Raw genomic sequence first — 20,998 nt, 5'->3', positions numbered from 1 at the left:
AATCTTTTAAAAACTTTTCTAGCTCCACGTGCTTCCTGGTCCTAAAGCCAGTGCCAGCTGTTTTAGGTTTTTGTTACATCAGCACCTCACTTCTAAGTAGCAACTTTTTGTTTCAGGCGTCTATAACCACGTAACTAACTACCTCAGAATTTAGTAGCTTAAAACAGCAATGGTTTACTATTTCGCACAACTCTATGAGTTGACTAGGTCTTTCTTCTGCTTAATATGATATGCGCTGAAGTGCTAGAACAACTTAAAAGTCCAAAATGGTCTTACTTATACAGCTGGTGATTAGTGCTGGCTAGATGCTGGAACTCAGTTTGAGCTGTTAGCCGGCACCTCAGTTCTCCCCCTTGTAGTACTCTCCGTGCAGTTGCCTGGGTTTCCACGTAACACAGTAACTGGCTTCAAGGAGGAACATTCAAAGTGGCAAAGCGGAAGCTGAGGATCTCTTAAAATGAAACTTTAGAAGTTACATAATGTCACTTCTGCTATATTCTATTCATTAAAGCAAGTTACAGAACCAGGTTGGACTCTATGTGGGAAGGGACTACATGAGAGCCTAAACACCAGGTGGCACGTTCATTAGGGGACATCTTTGGAATCTAGCCCCCACAGAAATGTATTGGCAGGGGTGTGAAGCATAGATTATGGGGGGAGGAGACGGAAAGCAGTGAGAATAGGATTCTGTTAGCCTAACCCGGGCAGGAGATGTTTACAGCCCCAACTAAGGTGTTTATAAGTGGGTGGAGAGACACAGAAGGCATTATGAGGGCCGCCAGTAGACTGAGAGGCTAGAGGGAGTGGGAGAATTCTAGGATGACTTACAAGTTTTACTAGTGTAGTTTTAATTACAGTGGCCTCATTTAACAACTAGGATGAGAAATAGTTTAATTGGATGCTTAAACCAACCTAGAGTTCTTCCCTCTTGAAGTTCTGAATGCTCTTACTCAGTTATTCACAGGCCTCCTCTTCTCTGAATCATTGTGTCCCACCAGTGCTAATGAGACAGGGCAGTGATAAGCATATTGAGCTCCTACAATCTAGCTCAATGATATTCTCCTTTGCAGTGTGCCTCCATTCCCATCAAGGCCTAAACTGGAATCTGCTATTCCCAACACTATAGCCATTGTGTCGTTATTCAATTCCACAGAGTTCTCAAAAATCTACAATTCACCTTTACTCCTAAATAAAGAATTCAAAATGTCTTTCTATCATTTCCAAAGCAGCTTTAACTGAGAAGACAGAGAAACTTGCTTTAACAGAACTCCCTCACAAAACACCTTTTACACATATTCCTGTCTTCCTGGACCCCAGAGGAGAGAAACCCCAGTCTCAACACTGAGGAAGCCTAAAAAAGACAAATAGGTGGTTACTTGCTCCAAATGTAAGTCAGAGCATACTGAGAGCTCCCCAGAGGTAGGCCAAGAATTCTCTTTCCTGACAGAGTAATAACCAGATAACTTTTGGCTAGTACCTGAGAGGAGATTTATAACCAGAAGAACTGGATATATAATCCAACCAAATAGAGCCGTCATCAGACCTACCAGATAATTTTAGGTAGTTCCTAATGCCATTTAAACACGTGGAGACTACAACAGATTATTGGTGATACTTGGATGGGCAATTGCATGTGCAGACTCCTATCCAAAACACAGAGTTTACCTAATTCACATGAGTTGCCTATAGTTCTATACATGACTCAGTCTATTCCCTTCTTGCTATGTTTTGAATTCCCAGCCTGGTCTATAGCTGCAGAAGTTTAAATTCTGACAGTGAGATCAGGATCCTCAGTTTCATTACTCACCTGTCCACTTGAGGGTTCTTCCAGAACCGGGACTACATGTCCATTCTAAGCAATGGTCTGCTGGTAAATGTTTAATGGTTAAGTGGTAATGTTTAAGCAGTGTAATTCCAGTATGAATGTTGGTTGACTATTTATTGACAATAACGTGTAAGCTGAAAGTGAAACAACAAAGATATAATTAACTGGTTCCTCAGTGATGTGTGACGTTTGCTCAAACAGATCAGTTTTGAATATTGAAAAAATATTTCCTCATTATTTTGTTATGTGTAGTGTAGAAGCTACAGACACGATACAGTTGTAAGTTTTATCTGCATTATTGTTATTTTCTCCTTAAGTCTAGAAAATCAATAAAACAATAAAATTAAACCGTGATTTGTAGGGTTTACCAATTTCCATGGTATAAGTACTGCCATCATAGCTGATTTCGACCTACCAATGTAATGTTGAGGCATGCAGAACTAGAAAGAGATATGCAGGCCATTATGGAATGTTAATACTATTCAGATACAATAGACGTAAAGTCAAAACTATAGATAATAGTAAAATAAGTAGGAAGTAATGTCTTGAATATTTATTATCATCTTTCTAAAAAACTTTTTATTTTGAAACAATTATAAATGCCAAACTATAAGTTGCCAAGATATATACAAGGAGTTCTGGCATACCCTTCACCTACCTCCTCCAATGTTGACATTTTCATAACTATAGTACAGTAATAAACTAGGAAATTGACATTGATACAATCTATAGGCTTATTCATATTTCATCAGTTATATACATACTCTCGTGTGTGTATGTGTGTAGTTCAATGCAGTTTTATCACACACGTGGCATCATATAACTATCACAACAATCAAAACATAGAACTCTTTTATCCTACAAGGCTACCTCATGCTACCCCTTTATAATAAGCCAATTCTGTCTTGATTTTCAATCCTTAACCCCTGGCAACCACTAATCTGTTCTCTATGTCTATAAATTTATTATCTCAAGAATGTTAAAAATATTATATAAATTGAACCATACATTATGTAACCTTTTGAGATAGACTTTTTTCACCCAATATAATTCCCTTGAGGTCCACCTAAGTTGCTGCAACTATCAATAGTTTGGATTTTTTTATATGTAAGAGTAATGTTCCATGGTACGGATGTACCACAGTTTGTTTAGCCATTTAGCTATCAAAAGACATTTGAGTTGTTTTCAGTTTTTATCTATTATGAATAAAGTTGTTAAAACATTTGCATACATATTTTTGCATTAACATAGGTTTTCATTTCTCTGGTGTAAATTCCTCAAAGTACCCTTGCTGAATTGTATTGTAAGCACCTTTTTGATTTTAGAAGAAAACCAGAGTGAGTATACCATTTTACATTCTAACCAGCAATGTACAGGTGATTCAGTTTCTCTGCATCCTCATCAGCATTTTGTATTATCACTATTTTTTATTTCAGCCATCTGTACATGTTTTTGCATTAACATAGATTACACAGCTTAAGCACTCAATATATGTCAAATATTTTAAAAATTCATACTATATGCAGGATTCTATATTAGGAACTGATTCTCTACTAAATCTCTAAAAATTGCAAATAAAATGAATGAATTTTCTTTATGATAAGTGTTCCAAAAGGAAAATTTATGTAAAAAAAAATCTATGAAGGGCTGGCCCTGTGGCCGAGCGTTTAAGTTTGTGCGCTCCCCTTCAGCGGCCTGGGGTTTTGCCGATTTGGATCCTGGGTGCGGACATGGCACCACTCATAAGACCACGCTGAGGTGGCGTCCCACAGAGCACAGCCAGAGGCACTCACAACTAGAATATACAACTATGTAAAAAAAAAAAAAACTATGAATATAATTTTTAAATATTTCCTAAACTGTAGATAACTAAATACAATATGAGTTGGATGAACAAAGGACTATGAAGATTATTTTTTCTTTGTCATATACTTTCTGTGTACTCAAAGTTTCCTTACTAGAAATGTCTTTAAATGTTGTCATATATCTGGTAGCAGTGACTGGATTAAGCTTTGTCCTTTGGATAACCTCTCCTTCAGTCATTGCACACGCATATATATACAAACTCACTGGCTTTATTTTTTTCATGACGTGTATGTTATTCTAAATTTCCAGGATGTACCTAGAGTTACAGAGATAGATATGTCTCATTGTGATTCTTCCTTGAGTTTCTGATAGTTGGGATAAAAACGCTTCTACGTCTGTACTAGGTGTATGATGCTGGACATTGTCATCTGATGGCTCTCCTCTTTTTCAGATTATGTACGTTAAATACACAAAGGGAAGAGCAGGTTTCTATTTACATGACACCATTCCTCCTCAATTTGCTCAAGCCTGGATTACAGTATGTTGTCTAGCTTTTTCCAGAAATCTTCTTTTTTCATCTACAATAATAAAAATTCAATTTTTTGTCCACATGTTTAAAATGTTTTAAAGCTGCCATTCACTAACAGCCTTAGTTTAGTTACACACAAACTGTTTGAATGCCATCAGAAGTTCATAAATTACAGCTTTCTCTCTAATTATGAGCCATACATTATTGTCTAGATCATCTGTCGAACAAACAGCTTTTGTGCTTGCCAAAGAAAATATGGAGGTGTTCTTATTTACATTGTATATCAAAAATATAAACAAGAACACAAACATGGTTTACTGCTTGTTACAATTAACAAAACCACCACAATCAAGACATCATTACCTGTTTTCCCCCCACTGAACAGTATCTTTTTAAACACAGTTGATTTTTGTAAAAAATTTGTGTCCTTAACCCACATTGAAGAGAAAAAAATCAATATCAATCTTGCTGAAATTTTAGATTAACTATACATGAAAGAGAAGGTACATGTGCTAAAATATGTTGAGAATCTAGAATTTTCTTAATATTAAATTGAAATGTAGAGGGCATACCTGCTATGATGTGAGCATATCTAAAATAGATATAGGATTAAGGTTCAGCAGAACTGAAGAAATATTAGCATAAGTATTAATTAGCCTTCTGAAAAACATTAATTATTAGTTTGTAATCAATTTTACTGTCTTCATTCTTTTCAGTGAATAAGATTCTGATTTTCTAGAAGTCTATTTTTTGTTGTTGTTGTTGTTGAGCAAGATTGGCCCTGAGCTAACATCTGTTGCCAATCTTCCTCTTTTTGCTTGAGGAAGATTGTCACTGAGCTAACATCTGTGCCAATCTTCTTCTATTTTGTATATGGGACACTGTCACAGTAAGTCTTGACGAGCGGTGATAGGTCAGCACCCAGGATCCAAGTCTGTGAACCTTGGGCCATGGACAGAGGACGTGAACCCAACTACTGCACCACTGGGCCAGCCCATAGAAGCCAGGCAATATGTTCATATACTGTTAGTTAAAATGGATACAAATTAATCTTTCGTGATTAGTGAAATGCTCTTGTTTACATAGTAGACAATAAGAAACGTACTTTTATAGTTTAAGATGGCTTTATTTCATTATTGACTATTTACCAATTTTTAATTTCTAAATATAATGATTCTTCTTATTTCTTGACTACTTTCTTTGTATCACATAATGTGTGATACTTTCTTTTCAATTTTATTAAAGTAATTCATGTAAATAGTTAACAGTTAAATTGTACTGCCTGTACTCTTAATGGGTGCCACATATTATTTAAATGATTTCGTGTATTAACCTACTTAATCTGTAAGAGAACCCTTTGAATTAGTACTATTCTTGTCTAATTTCACAAACAAGGAAACGAAGGCATTGAGCATTTAAGTTGCAAGATCATATGACTGGAAGGTAGTAGAGTCAATATTTGAACGCTGCATTTTGATTTCAGAGTCTTTGAAATTAACCCTTTAGTGTACCCTTTGCATGTTTCAACTCTCATGCCCCAAACAGTAGTCCTCTGACCCATTCACACCTACTTTAATTTCTGTTAACCAAGAGGCCACAGCTCTCAATGATTTTAGCTGTTTCTACCTATATTAATTCCATATTTTTAAATAATGTGAATTTATTGCTATTTCTTTGTCTTCAAATTTGCAACATTTTTTTTTCTGACTGTGGAAATCGAGGATTTAGTTATTATAGATTTTCCTCTCCCCACAGCCTGTAAACACATACACACAAATACACTCTTTCTTCCCTCTTCCTCCAAATATAGTGAAATCATGATTTAGATTACATCAATATTCATTGTCTTCATGTTTATAACTACATAAATATTATTTACAGCTGGTGTTTTGTGTATATGAAGGAATAGGAACATATGTTAAAATATATTGAGAACATAGCTTTTTTGTAACATTAAATTGAGAAATAGCATCACTTCTATACCACATGGCTTACTTTGATAATGTTTCTCTTATTGTACATTCCTACTTTTTAGAGTTAATAATTGCTTTCTTTTACAATTGCTCAATATTGTGATCTCTGTACTAATTTGGATCCTCAAATTAGTTCTGACAGAACTTAAAACTCTCCTCAAAATGGTGAAATATATCAGGCATTAGGTATTTATTCAGTTTGTGAGCATGTATGTGTGTGTGTGAAACAGAGACAGAGACAGAGAGACAGCGACAGAGACAGAGACAGAGAGGTAGGTATCCATCCCTGGATTTGCTCCAGTCTAGCGTGGTTCCTCTCTAGGGCTGATGGATTGCTGTTGAGATGGGACTTTTCCTCATGCTTGTTTTGGGAATCTTACTGCCTTATTTATTTATTTTTTGCCACTCAGTCTTTTCTGGTAGTTTCTGAGAGATAGTACATGGGAAGAAAACATTCTAAGACATCACTCACCTAAAAATATCTTTCTTCTGTCTTCACATTGAATTGATAGTTTGGCTTGCCATAGAATTCTCAATTAAATAATTTTCCATCTAAATTTCAAAAGCATTCTCCATTATTCTCTATCAGATTTGGTGGCAAGAATCTCTATATCACTGTGATTGCGGATATTTTTAATGTAACAATTTTCTCCGTAAAATTTTTAGAATCTTCTTTTTATCCCCAGTGACTTTCATTTTTCCTGTGATGTGACTTACATTTTTTTAAACAATTTTATTATGTTTAGTACTCATTGAGCCTTTTCGTCTGAAAGCACAGTCTTGTTGTGGGAAGAGTTTCATTTCTTGATAATTTCTCCCTTCTGTTTTATCTGCTCTCTCATTTTGTAACTACTGTTAGACAGATGTTTACCTCTTGCATTAATCTTCTAATTATCTAATCTTTTTTTTGTTCTACTTTTAAAATAGTTTCTCAATTTTATATTCCAGAATTTCTTTTACATTTTTTATTTCTGATACCATATTTCTTAATTTTCGGGAGATTTTTCTTGTTCTCTATGAACTTTTAATGTTGTTTCTTGTTCCATGGTTTTCCTTTTCCCTAGGAAGATATTAATTATAGCTTCTTTCCTTTTTCTCTTTTTTCTTCCATTGTATTATATGTTTCCTGTTTGTTCTTTTGGATTCTAGCCTGCATTTGAAATGTTATTGTCGAATGTCTGGTGATACATTGTGTCCATTCCTTTCTAAAACTGGAACTCTAAAAACCAGGTGCAAACATTTTGTGAAGGGGCAGAACTGTTTCATTGGTGCCCAGCACTAAACCACAAAGAGACCCATGTAAGGATTGTAGCTTTTATCAATTGGACTGGATTGTTTTCCCAGAGAGAAACTTATAATCATATTCCTGAGGCAGGCTGGAGGGGAGGTGGATGTGAGCCTCAGTGCACACAAAATTTCTTGGGAGCCAAGTGGGAGAAGGGAGTTAGGGCTTTCACCATTTAGAATGCAAAATTTTGCTAAATCAATCTATTTTCATTCAAATTGCTCATCTATCTCTTATGTTATCCTCGTGTCCCTAAGCCTAGAACTACACTAGTTTATCCTCTCCAGAAAGTAAACTCTTGCCTTTGTGTGAATGGGGAAGATGCAATATTCCATTTGCACACCTGGAAGAAGGGATTTGGGGTCCAATTATTAATTTTACAGACTTTCAACGACCTGTTGCCCATCCCACCATGCATGCTGGCCTTCAGAAATAACTGGTACCTCCAATTCCTAAATATTTCAAAGAGTCTTTGACCTGAATCAGATTACTACTGTTTGGTATCCTCCCCTCTCACGCAGGCAATTATATTTCAGCTTTCTTTATCCTGCTCAGTGAGTTTCCTTTACTTTCTAGCTTTGAAAGTGTGTTGACATCTTTCGTACACTCTTGCCCTTCTCATTTCGGGGGATATTTCTATGTTTATGCCACTTTTATGCATTTACTATCATTTTTTGTGAGATAGATGACTAGTATCACCTGGAAATACAGATTAGAATACTGTAATTTTGCTCCCCTAAAATGATTGTAAGTTATACAACTTTCCCAGAAAAAGTACTGTAAAACATTGTTTTCTTATTCTGTGTTTACTTTCTCTGACTCAAGAATACATTTAAATCTTTGAAGAAGATGAAATTTTCTAATGGGTAGGTAAAGACACAGGTACCGGATGCTGAACTGCACAGAAGTGCATGGATCCATCATAATGCACATACCAGCTTTGACTCGACTGAAAGCCATTCAACGGAAGTATTCACTAACCTTTAACGTGTTTTTCTTCAATTCTCTTAAGTATTGTTGAGAGAAAAAACATAAGAAAGGAAAAGATAACAAATATAACGTATAAAAATATATGTAATAAGTTTGCTATAAGTTCATATGGCCATCAATACAATCAAGTAACAGTTATAAAAAGGCAATATTATTTAGAATTCAGTGAAAAATGTGACATTTGGAGTCAGTTACCCGTTTCAAACAGTCTGGTTCTGTTGTTGCCTTCTAAAAAAAGACTGTCTGTGATTCTCTCTTTCTGTTCTTTTTTTTCCTCTTAATTGCCATTTTTTCCCAGACCAGCTGTAGCATCGATGTCCTGACTTTGATCCAACTACTTACTTTAACCCATAGAGAAAATGTCTCCCACAGACTCGGCATATATCATTGCAATGTCTCCATTCTTGACAAGCTTGCTGTTTTAACACAATAGAATGCATGGAGAGCTGCATGAAGTGAAGCTCCTACATACTTGGAAAGAGAAAATTAAGACCTCTGTTTAGTAAATATTGGCACAAAAATGAAGTTCTTTTCACCTAAAATAATATTGTGAGTATATGCAATCGAAATTTCAACTGGGGCCCAGGAATCCAATGCTAGTTAGCTTGTCATTCATGAGAAGTCATACTTTAAAGCATTATTCTCATCTGACTTAGGACAGTTAAGTCAGTCTCAACTTTGGTCCTAGGTAGGGCCCTGGGAGAGGGTCTTTGATGTCCTTTTAAGGAAAAGAAGCTGCAATGAGATGGTAAACACATAACCAGTATGTTAGATGACCTTGATTCTGAGAAATTTAGAACTACCTCCAAATTGGACGAAAGGATAAAAATTGAGTTTCTACCTATGGAAAACTGGTATCTATCTAAGCTGGGTACTCTAAAAAATTTTTTTTTGAGGAAGATTGGCCCTGAGCTAACATCTGTGCCCGTCTTCCTCTATTTTATATGTGGGACACCTGCCGCAGCATAGCTTAATAAGTGGTGCATAGGTCTGCTCCTGGGATCTGAATTGGTGAACCCTGGGCCACCAAAGCAGATCGTGTGAACTTAACCGCTATGCCAAGGGGCCAGCCCTGTTCTAAATATTTTATATGTTTCTGACATATTCTAATGAGCTCAGGTCTGAACAAATTCAACAGTAAAGGATCCTTTATCAGCTACTCTTTGGAGACAAAGGTCACAGGAGTGGCCTCAAGATAAATGTGAACAACATGCATGATGTGTTAGAATTGCACATTTCTCATTAACTATCTGCTTATAATGGGCTAACTATATATTCAGCACAGAGGTAAGAACTGAGGGGCATACAAAGAAAAACAAAACATTAACCACGTCATTAAGCAAGTTACATTAAGGTAGGGAAAAAAGATACATACACAAATATAATATTCCTTTCAAAATCCATCATAAGGAAATTATAAACACAATTTTTAGACATGTAGAGGCAGAAGGGATGTTTCCTTCATGAGGATATGTGGTGGGAAAGATCGCACACATGATGTGATTGAAATTATGGCTTTTGAGGCAAGTATCCTGGATTCTTGTCTAAGATATCATTTATTGTTTTTTTCTTAATTTTCAAGCATTAACAAAAGTACAGAGAATCCCAAATATTATCACTTGGTTTTAAAGCTTATCAAGATTTTGTCATACTTTTTTCTTCTTCCTTCCTTCTTTTCTTCTTTCCTATCTTCCTTCTTTCCTTCCTTCCACTCATCCTTTCTTCCAATGATAGGAAGAATAATAGGCTCCAAAGATGTCCACATCCTAAGCTTCAGACACCTGAGTATTTTACAGTATACGGGAGAGGGGAATTATGATAGCAGATGGAATAAGGTCGCTAATCTATTGGCTGTAAGAGAGGGAGATACTCCAGGATTACCTAATTGATTCCAATGTAATCACAAAGGCCCTTAAAAGAGGAGAGGGAGTCATAAGAGTAGAGTCAGAGGAATCTGTCACTATGAGAGAATGACCAGAGAGCTGCAACATTGCTAGCTTTGAAGAAGGAGGAAGGGGACCAGAGCCAGAGAATATGGACAGCCTCTAGAAGCTGCAAAAGGCAAGGAAATGGATTTTCTTCTAGAACCTTCAGAAAGGAATGTACCCTGCCACAACCTTGAGTTTGGTCTAATGAGATACATGTTGAATTTCTAACCTACAGAATTGTGAGTTAATAAATGCCTGTTGTTTTAAGCCACAGTTTGTGGTAACTTGTCTGTCATCATGTTTTTTTTTTTTGGCAGATGAATTTTAAAGCAAATTCCAGACTTCATATCGTTTCATTCCTATGTACTTGGTATATATATCTAGAAGTAAAAATATCTGCTTATATCTATAGTACAGTTATCACAGCTAAAAAACTGAATAAAAATCCTTGTCATTCAAATGTTTTCAATGTATATATTTTTATATTTGGTCTTTGAATCAAGATCCAAACTAAGTCCATATGTTACATTTGCTTGTTATGTCTCTTCAGTCTCATAAAAATTCAGGATGGTCCCTTCTCCCTCACGTGTTCCCTATTTTATTCACACCATTGACTTATTGAAGAAACTCGATGAGCTACCACGTAGAATGCCCTATATTTGCTTCTTTTGAGGGTCATTTAACTTATTTCTCTATTCCTCATGGTTTTATAGACTGGAAAATAGCCTAAAAGCTTGATTGAATTCAGATTTATTATTTCCTGATTATTCCACATAAGAAATGCTGTCTACCTCATATTTCATCACATCAGGGATGTAGACAGGTTGTTCCAGCTTTAGTGGAACTAGTGCTGATCAGAGTTTAGAGGGCAACAATCAGATGCTCTCACTATGTAGCTTCTCATCAACCTTTCTTTGAAGTTTGATCTTTTCCTGAATCAATTATTCAGTTGAGTTGAAAACAACTATTTTCTAATTATTATTCTTTCCTTAAGGATTAACTGTAATTTTCTATAAAGAAATGTTTTTCTATAGTGGAAGAAAGTATTTATAATATGCTATTCTATTTCTTATATCTAAGAAAGGAGAGAAATGTGTGTGTGTGTATATATACATACACACACACACCACACACATATATATATTTACCTATATTTTATATTTTATATATAGACATTTCTTCTATTACTTTATATATATATATATATATATATATATATAAACAGAAAAATAAACCAAAACATGAAAAATACATGCATAGATAGTGGGAGGGATGACGGTGAAGAGGTGGGAGCAGAATCTGGACTTTTCGAGTATATCTTGCTTTGAAGATTTGAAGTTGAAATTATCTGTCTTACACAATTCTGAAATGAATTTTAAAATTTAAAAAGATATTTGTAAGGATTGAAAAAAATTTCCAAAGTACCAAACCTAAGCATGTATGTAATTTGGTGGTGTAACCATACAGAGAAAAGTTACTACAAGTGGCTTTAAAGCACAGTAATTTGACTTTCTATTCCTGGTGAGATGTATTCTAAGGACTAGGAAAAAAAATCTTCAAAATAATCTTAAGCTGTTCTAATCAGATTGTTCATAATAGCTTTCATATTATTAATTCTAAAACTATATATATACATATGATAATGGTAGTATATATCATATCTGATAAAACCAGTAATTAATACTACTAGAACCAAAATTTTCAGCATGAGATATAAATATAAAATCAATTAAGTTCAATTAAAACATCCTGTTATCCTAAATTAAATTTAAAATATGAATATGAAGTAAAGACATAATTTTTCTTTAAAAACCTGTATTTCCTAACTCTGTTAACTGAAAGTGCTGGAAACGACGATCAACCCAATTATAATGAGCACTCTTACTGTTAAGATTATGGTTTCTAAACACTGTTTTCTTCGAAAAGGAACTGAATATTCTCAGAGAAATCACTGATGTCAAATTTGATGTATATTACAAGCTAAGCCTACATCTCGTCAAAACTAAAGAAATGAAGCTATCAAAAAACAGTTGAGGTAATGTCAAAAGGACTCAGGAGCCACCTTAAAGAGTCAAAAATTGGAAAACTAGAGTGTTCACAAAAATAATAATTGCAATAAAACAAAGATGCGTCAGAAATGTTTAAATCCATTAGGTCATAATGATCCTCTTTATTATTTCGTTCTTTGAGACTACATCTTGCTGAGATTAAAAATAATATTACTAGGGGCCAGCCCAGTGGCACAGCAGTTAAATTCATGCATTCTGCTTTGGCGACCTGGGGTTCGCTGGGTGGGATCCTGGGGGTGGACATAGCACTGCTTGGTAAGCCATGCTGTGGCAGACATCCCACATATAAAGTAGAGGAAGATGGGCATGGATGTTAGCTAAGGGCCAGTCTTCCTCAGCAAAAAGAGGAGGATTGGCAGCAGATGTTACCTCAGGGCTAATCTTCCTCAAAATAATAATAATAATAACATTACTAGAGGGCAGGGAACATATCATGTATCTTTCCCAAAAACATAATGTAGCTGCTAATGGCCCACACAAGCATCAACTCCATCATCTCAGTAACAGGGTGCCCTAATCTATTGATTTCCATGTATGCTTTACGATGTGATGCTTCCAGGGTGTTTGCCAGTTTCTTTCCTAAGGTCATGCAAAAATCCGTTTACTTAAAAATCAATATTCTAGCAACTTCAGTTTATGAAACAAAGACATAGCACAATTTAAATGTAAACCCATATAGTTTCGCACTCAAGAGTAAGTAGTAAGTTATTGAGTAGAAAATAGCTGTAGAAAAATTCATTTCTTTAATTTGCAATTAAGTTATTGACTCACACCCAGGCTTTTCTCTGTTCAGTTTTGTATAGTAAGTATAACTTACTGTTAAACAAACAGCCCTATGTATTACAATAGCTCCCAAGGGCATCACTAGAAAAGAACTGTTATTTATATAAATGTACATGAGTTATTGAGAAAGCATATTTCATTTTTCACATATTCTACTTACGAAAACTGTAAGTACACAATATTTTTTGTTTTCAGTCATAAAACATTTCCTGGCAGTTTAGCATGTTGTGGGGGATTAGACACCAGAAAACAATTAAAAACAACAACAACAAAAAGCCTTTTAAAATGACATGGCCCAAAAGTAAGAAATTCTCAGAACTCCAAAATAAAAGCAGGAACCTGGGAAGGAAGCAAGGATCAAAGTACACTTGGGATCAAAGCACGACTTTCATTCTAAGATTTTCTGCCAAATCCTGGCCACTGAACTTCAGTGTTGATAACTGAATGGGACATGGATCAAGCCTAGGACTGGCCAAGATAAATAAGCTGACAGGAGAGCCCTACATAATGCTGACAACCAAAGAATACAGACAGGGTCAACAAGAAAAATTAATGTTTTCTGAAAATTGGTAACTATAAATTGGCCCTCGCATGGATTCACATTATCAGTTTCATGCTCTTCGTGTGAAAACGTGAACTCATCTGAAATACAAACTATTCATCTGAAAACAAAAATTTTAAATGTTCTTGTGTCAGAAGAGACCCTGGCCAACTGGCAAAAGCAAACAAGAATGTCTTTGGAAAAACACACTTTAACTCAGTTGTCAAAGGATTCCAAAAGGGTCAAGATAAATGAGCAGTTCAAGTTAACAATTAAACATACACAAGGAAACAAGACATTGTATGTGAAAACCAACAGAAGCAGAGCTGTAAATTCATCAGGTATTAGATATAGAACACAAAATACTTATGATTATTAAGACTAGATAAAGGAAATACTCTCTTAGATTGAGTCCCCTAGAAACAGAGCTTGAGACAGAGATTTGGATAATGATGTTTTATTGAAGGAATGCTCACCAGGAAAAACCTGTGAAGGAGGGAATAAAGGAGACCATGGAAACGGAAAATGCTGGGCAAGCATATAAGAGGCAGATAAAATTCTAATCTTGGCTTAACCCACAGATTAAGGTTGGTTTCAGAAGCATAATCTGCAGTGTGTGTGTGTGTGTGTGTGTGTGTGTGTCCTCATTCTGGTTTTTTTCCTTTTACTTGTGTGGAGGCTTTACACTTATTCTCTGTTATTTTAATAATCCCTCTGGTTATTTTAACACACATACATGACAGAGACAATCAGTAGTTACTATTGGCAAGGATTTGGAGCCAGGGAATTCTCATTTCCTACTGGATGGAGTGGAAACTGGTACAACCACTTTTGAAAAGAGTTTGATATTACATAGTAACGTTGAACACGTGTGTGTGCCCCCTGACCCAGCATTTTTACAGTTCTATGTCCTAGACTAACTTTGGAACTTGTGTACCAAGATTATCAATAGCAGCATTGTTGCAGTATTAAAAATATTTGGAAGAACTTAAATGTTCACTAGCAGAGTGAATAACTCCAATTATATAATAGAACACTAAGCAGCAATGAAAATAAATGAAAAGCTATATGCAACAAATGGATGATTCTCAAAAAATACGATGCTGAGCAAAAGAAGCAGAAAAATATATACAGCATTATCACATTTATATAAAGTTCACATACAGGCATAATTAGCTAATACGCTCTTATGGGTACATACACAGGTGTAGAACTTTAAAGAAATAAGGGAATGATTAGCACAAAATATGCTTTGGTGATTATCTCTAGATTTGGGGAGACAGGGGCATGCAAGCTGGGAGAAAGGGAGCTTCTAATGCTCTGTTTCTTAACCTGGGTGACAAGGTCACAGTGCTGATCATGCTTTGAATGGTTTGTATATATAATTTGATGTAATTTTAATGTGATTAGCATGAAATATTTTATAATTTAAACTTATAAGAATCTTCATACACCTTCCCTAACTCTACCATCTAATTATGACTCCTGAGATTTTTCTTTCATAGGATAATCTGTTTGTCTTTCATAGAAGTCATTGTTTCTAATTGTATATTTACTTGGGTGTTTCTACGTTAACTGTTTCTTGCCCTAAACTGCATGTTCCATGAGAGCTGAAACCACGTCTGTTTTGTTTACCATTATGAGGTTCAAAAATGCTTCCTGCTGGGGCTGGCCTGGTGGCGTAGTGGTTGAGGTCACGCAGTCCACCTTGGTGGCCTGGAGTTTTGGGTTGGGATCCTGGGTGCAGACCTAGCACTGCTTGTCAAGCCACACTGTGGCAGCATCCCACATAAAAAAATACAGGAAGGTTGGCAACAGATGTTAGGTCAGGGCCAATCCTCCTCACCAAAAGGGGAAAAAAAATTCGATTCCTTCTACATGTAGTCCTGTATAGTCAAGTTTTAAGGTTTTGAGAACTTTTCCATCTATGAAGATGAGTTTTGTCAAAAGTTGGAGTGGGAAGTTTTGCTATAGCAATTATGCAAACACTCAGTTAAGTGAGCTAACATATAAATAGAGTAGCACAATACATGGTCATGGCAAGTACTTGATAAATATCAGTAGTTACTGGTGTTGGTGTTGAAGTTCTGCATCTTTTTATTTAACTCCACCATCCAAAGTGGTTGTCGAAGTTTACTTCATTGAAATTGGTTTCATCAGAGGCAATAATTATGACGTAGTCACTCTTCCTTGCTGCTTATGTACAAAAACAGAATATTTTGCAAATTCATGAATAGTGATTTTGACATCAACAGCTGAAACTAAGGAAGTTCAACACGCTGAGCCTAACTGTAGGCTTCTTAGCAGATAAGAAAGGTCATAGATTCGGGACAGAGGTTGAGAGATGAAGTACTAATTTCCTAATTTTAATCTTCAATTGCAAGTATCTTGGGGTGATTTATTTCACTATTTTAAAGTCTTATCAGTGAAAACTCCCATTAAAAAAACCAAGAGATTATGATAACATTAAATAAAAGGTATTCTTGAAAAATGGATTAGGACCCAAGAGTGAGTGGAAAAATCAATTTAACGAGTTTCAACCAAGATTTGTTGTAGTGAGATAAAATAGAATAATAAATATCAGAGCACAGGCAAATACTTTATGAAACTTTTGTTTTAGCTACATACACCTTTTTTTAAAAAATTGGATCTAAGATGCTATCTATTTACTGTGAGCACCATGCTAATGTCAGAGATAGTAACGTGAAAAAATGGCCAATGGCAATGGTAAGGAGCTGTTGATTGAAAATTGAAAGATACTTCTTCTTTCACAGATGCTAAAATATGATAAAAAATTGTGTATTAGAATTGATGAAATAAATACTGGTCTCCGATATTAAATATATTTCTTAGTGTGGATTGTGGCCAAAAATATTTGAAAGCCACTTCCCTAGAAAATGTATTCCTGTTCCTTAGATTGGAATTGGATGAACATGGTAAAATCATACATATACCAAACTGTTCAACTATAGTGCTGATAAGAAACTTCAGTAAATTAAAGCTAAAGTAATATTCCCCAAATCAATACAAAATTTCCACATATTATGAAGTTATCAGTCAAATTATAAATTAAACCAACAACAGCGTTTCACTGACTGTGAAACGTGACAGCTACCAAGACTGTGTACATAATACTGGGACCAAAGAAGACTTTAATCCACCAAACAGTGAGAAATTGGGCAGCTATGTGGACTCCTCAGGGCCACAGATGCTTAAAAAATTATAATAGATTTTTCTGTAAAATATACAATTCATTGCCAGTTATGTGAAGTCAGTTTTGAAATGCTTTCAATAATTAAAATTTGAATAATAATAAAATAGCCACAGCAACTTTCAGTATTATTTACTTAAGCTGTTCTAGAAAACACAGCTACTCTTTCGTTTCTGCAGAGTCAAGTACAGAAATGAGCAGATTGATAAATTTGTAGACATCATGGAAGGAATTGTAGAGAGGAACTGGAGCTACTCGGATGCCATCTGGTTCCCGCTTGTCACACTGTGGGGGCAAAAAAGGAAGCCACGATAATGTTAGCATTATTCACATAATAAAAATTTACATTCAAGATAAACTTACATAAAGCTGTCATGGGATTTTCCCAAAACTTAATAGATAAGCAAATTTGTATCACTTTGAGTAAAACATAATGTTTCTATATTATTTGAAACTCTCTTCTTATGAGTAAGTTAAATATTAATGGATTGTTACATGAATATCCAATGTCCTTTCCTGAAGTCCACTCAGCAGTCATCTCCTTTAAACATTCAGTAGATCACATACACATCTATTTGTGGGGAGACACTGGAGAGACTGGAATCTCGGACATATTTAAGTGAATGAGAACCTCACAGTGATCTGGAGAGTTTTAGTCAATTATCCTTATATTTAGTTCTCTAATCCCTAATCTTGCAGGTAAGGAGTCGTCTACACCCCTGGGAATGCCAAAATGTCATGAAATAGAAAACAGGCCAGATAATTTGGCCTAGCCTGAAGATGCCCGTGACTATCTTTAAGAAATACCCACTGTAGGTTCAGCAACATAGCAAATAGTTTACATACGCTGGTCCATTTAACTCCCATAACAACTTTTTGAGCTCAATAGTTTTGCACCCAAAATACAGCTGAGAAATCTCAAGCCAATAGCTGTCCACCAATTTTCCCAGGAGCACACAGCTTGGAAACAGTAGATCTTAATTTGAAATGCTGACATTCTGATTTATGTCTCTGGAATCTGGGGTGACTACTCCTACAGTTTTGGAGGACTGCACGAATGAAGCAGTTCCTAAATTACATTATCACTGGAAATAGAGACATTGTTACCATTTTTTCCTGAAATTATTCCATTGGCACTTATTAGTTCTCTTCAAGAGACTAAGAAGACTACTTAGGGCTAGCAGCTAAAGAAATTTATTCCATACAATGTTAACGTTCCTGAGATATGTCTGCAGACCTTTTTTGACTTAGTTCAATCAAACAACTAAATAAAACTGCCTTCTTTTTCCCCCTCCACTATATTGATTTTACCTACTCAATAAATATATATTGGGGCTTTCACTAGTAAAAACTAGTGAAAACATGTCCTAATTGATTATGATGAAACCATTCTTTCTGTTCAAACTGTAAAGAAAAGAACGAATAAATCACATAACACTGTGTCTTATATCCAAAATTTGTGTTTTCTTGTGTTTTATCACAAATGACACATCTCTAGGTCCTTAAATTAGCATAGTACTGAGTACTCAGGTGGCAGTTAATTTACCCTCCCTGACTGATCGATGTGAAATAACATGCAGCAGTGAATAAACCACAGAACCCAAAGTTTACGCCAACTATGCAAGCCACCGACAAACCTGGTAGCGAAGCAAGAGGGATACTTACAACCACTCCTCTCTTTTCTAGGTTTTGGAATACATATGTCATTGGAGCAGAAAATGTTAGTGTTAGCTGGCAGCCGCGCTCCTCTATACGGGATGGAGTAATGATGCTCACGATAGGTTTCCTGGTGTCTGCTTTGTCTTTGCTATAGTAGTGCTTGATCATATATTCCAGATAACCAGTTAGCAAAATAGATTTTCTCCTCAATGCTTTCATAGTTGCTTGCCTAAAGATCTTCAGAATGAGAAACAATCAGATCAACAGTGTCTTGCTGATTTACAAAGAAGCAAAAATTAACTGTAAGTCACACATAAAAGAGGAAATGCCTACTTTTGACCTTTGCAACGAACAACCCATTTTAGATCATCTTTTTGTAAAAACATGTCCTCTTTTAAATGCTTTGCCATGAAAAACTGAATGCAGAGTTTCCATGACAGAAAAACTATACAAATGTCAATAAACAATACTTGCAAAAGAAGAAAAAAGTAAGTTAATATAGTGTTTGTTTAGCCAGCCCTGGTGGTCTAGTGGTTGAGATTTGGTGCTATCATCGCCACGGCCCAGGTTCATCTCCTGTTCAGGAATCACACCACCCATCTGTTGATTGTCACACTGCGGTGACTGTGTGTTGCTGTGATGCTGAAAGCTATGCCACTGGGATTTCAAATACCAGCAGGGTCACCCATGGTGGACAGGTTTCAGTGGAGCTTCCTGACTAAGACAGACTAGGAAGAAGGACCTGGCACCCACTTCCAAAAACACTGGCCATGAAAACCTTATAAATAGCACTGGAGCATTGTCTGATACAGTGCCAGAAGGCAAGAGGATGGCGCAAAAAGACCGGACAGGGTTCCACTCTGCTATATACAGGTTTACTAGGAGTTGGAATTCACTTGATGGCACTGACAGCAACAAAAACGTTCCTTCGGAGTTATTTTAAATTAGCTTAGCATAATTAGTATAGATAAAACATACTTTAATAAATGTACTTAAATATCATAAAATTCAAACATTTCCTCAAAACTATCATATACCATCCATAATCAAGAAGGCTTTCTTCTATTCCAATGTAAAGTTTGTTTGATCCACAAAACAGCAGAAAAAAGCTAAACATGCTGCATATGTGGAAGGCAGTGTTACTAATACTATTTATAATTGCCTTGCCAATTCATCTCTTCTAGTTTAATAGTAACAAAACAAACAGTTAAAAAATATTGCTAAGTTTTATAGGATAAGGAAGCAAAAAATGTTAGGTAATACATTTATTAATACTGAAGCATTGGGCTTTCTTTCTTCTTTCATCATTTTTTTTTTCCTGTTAAACTCCAACACTGGTGCTATTTGCTGCCTGAGGTGTCTTATAGTAAGATGAGTGACAAGGGCACACAATAACTGGTGCTGGAACATTAGAGGTCAGAACAGATATGTTTGCTAGCTTATCTCTTAAGGTCAAGTAGAGTTTAAAAATATATCCTACGTATAAGAATTGAATGAACTGCAAACAGAACATGATGCACTGACATGCCTCTAAATGTCCCTTTTCTGTGTCGTGTTATGCCACAAAGCAAAGATGGGGTCATTTAGTGATAGCTAGACTTTGTGAAGTCTATGAAAATAGTTATTTCTGTATCTGCCTGTGGCATGTGTGGGTAGGCATACTAATGGGGCTCAAACCATTCGGTCATAGATTTTCTTGACCTGCATTTGCATGGAGGCTGTGGATTTGGCTAAAGGAGAGGATGGGCATTGCATTGAAGGTAATAGCTTCTAAAGAAGAGAGGAGAAACAGAGGACAGAAGAGCATCTGTCTTTCTCCCCAAGCAGACCTCACAGACTATGTCTGCAGCCTGGAAGGAGGCTCAGCAGCAGGTTGAAGCTGATGTCTCTGTTTCAGACAGCGTCTGAGATTGGCAGTGCCCACAGTACTGCTGGAGGCCTCAGGAAACCCCCGTATCCTGGAGTTGGGTAGAAGCCATTTTTTCCTTTCCTGGTGTAAAACAAAATGTAAGTGGATCTGACACAATGATGACTCAAGAGAGCCCGGTCCAAGAGCCCACATTCTCACCCAGGGCAGGAGCAGGACAGGCAAGATGCAGCCCACCAGCGAGGGGTTTGACTGTCAGGTTCGGAATAGAAGAATAGGAGAGGAAAGCTTTTCAGGCTTCTCTTTAGGGATCAATAATAATTCAAGGAAAATTTCATTAGTAAATAATTCTGGGAAATGTTCTGATTTTGTTAAGGGCCCCAGAAGATGCAGATAGGAGCAATGTGTGAAGTAGTACTTTTAACGATATTTCATTTGTATTCATACGTTGGTAAGACTTTGGGGAATATTACTTAAGTTTATAATTTTGTTTTAAAGAAGGTTTTGCTCTTGCGGATTTCTTTTCATAACT

The 20,998-nt window shown here is 35.9% G+C and overlaps 1 protein-coding gene across 2 annotated transcripts in view; it reads right to left on the bottom strand.

Annotated features, from left to right (window-relative positions):
• Window positions 1–14,170: 14,170 nt before the first annotated feature.
• KYNU (kynureninase) overlaps window positions 14,171–20,998 on the bottom strand; it is a 111,297-nt gene continuing 104,469 nt past the window's right edge. For both annotated transcript variants that reach the window (XM_014852159.3, XM_014852160.3), the window contains exons 13-14: window positions 18,606–18,836; window positions 14,171–17,225 (exon numbers count right to left, since the gene is read on the bottom strand). In XM_014852159.3, coding sequence (XP_014707645.2) covers window positions 17,100–17,225; window positions 18,606–18,836 — 357 coding nt within the window. In that variant the 3' untranslated portion in view covers window positions 14,171–17,099. The remainder of the gene's footprint in view (window positions 17,226–18,605; window positions 18,837–20,998) is intronic.

The sequence above is a fragment of the Equus asinus genome, chromosome 4 (assembly GCF_041296235.1).
Source record: "Equus asinus isolate D_3611 breed Donkey chromosome 4, EquAss-T2T_v2, whole genome shotgun sequence".
Classification (NCBI taxonomy): domain Eukaryota; kingdom Metazoa; phylum Chordata; class Mammalia; order Perissodactyla; family Equidae; genus Equus; species Equus asinus.
Note: the sequence above shows the minus strand (reverse complement) of the source record. Positions and strands in the feature narration are given on the sequence as shown.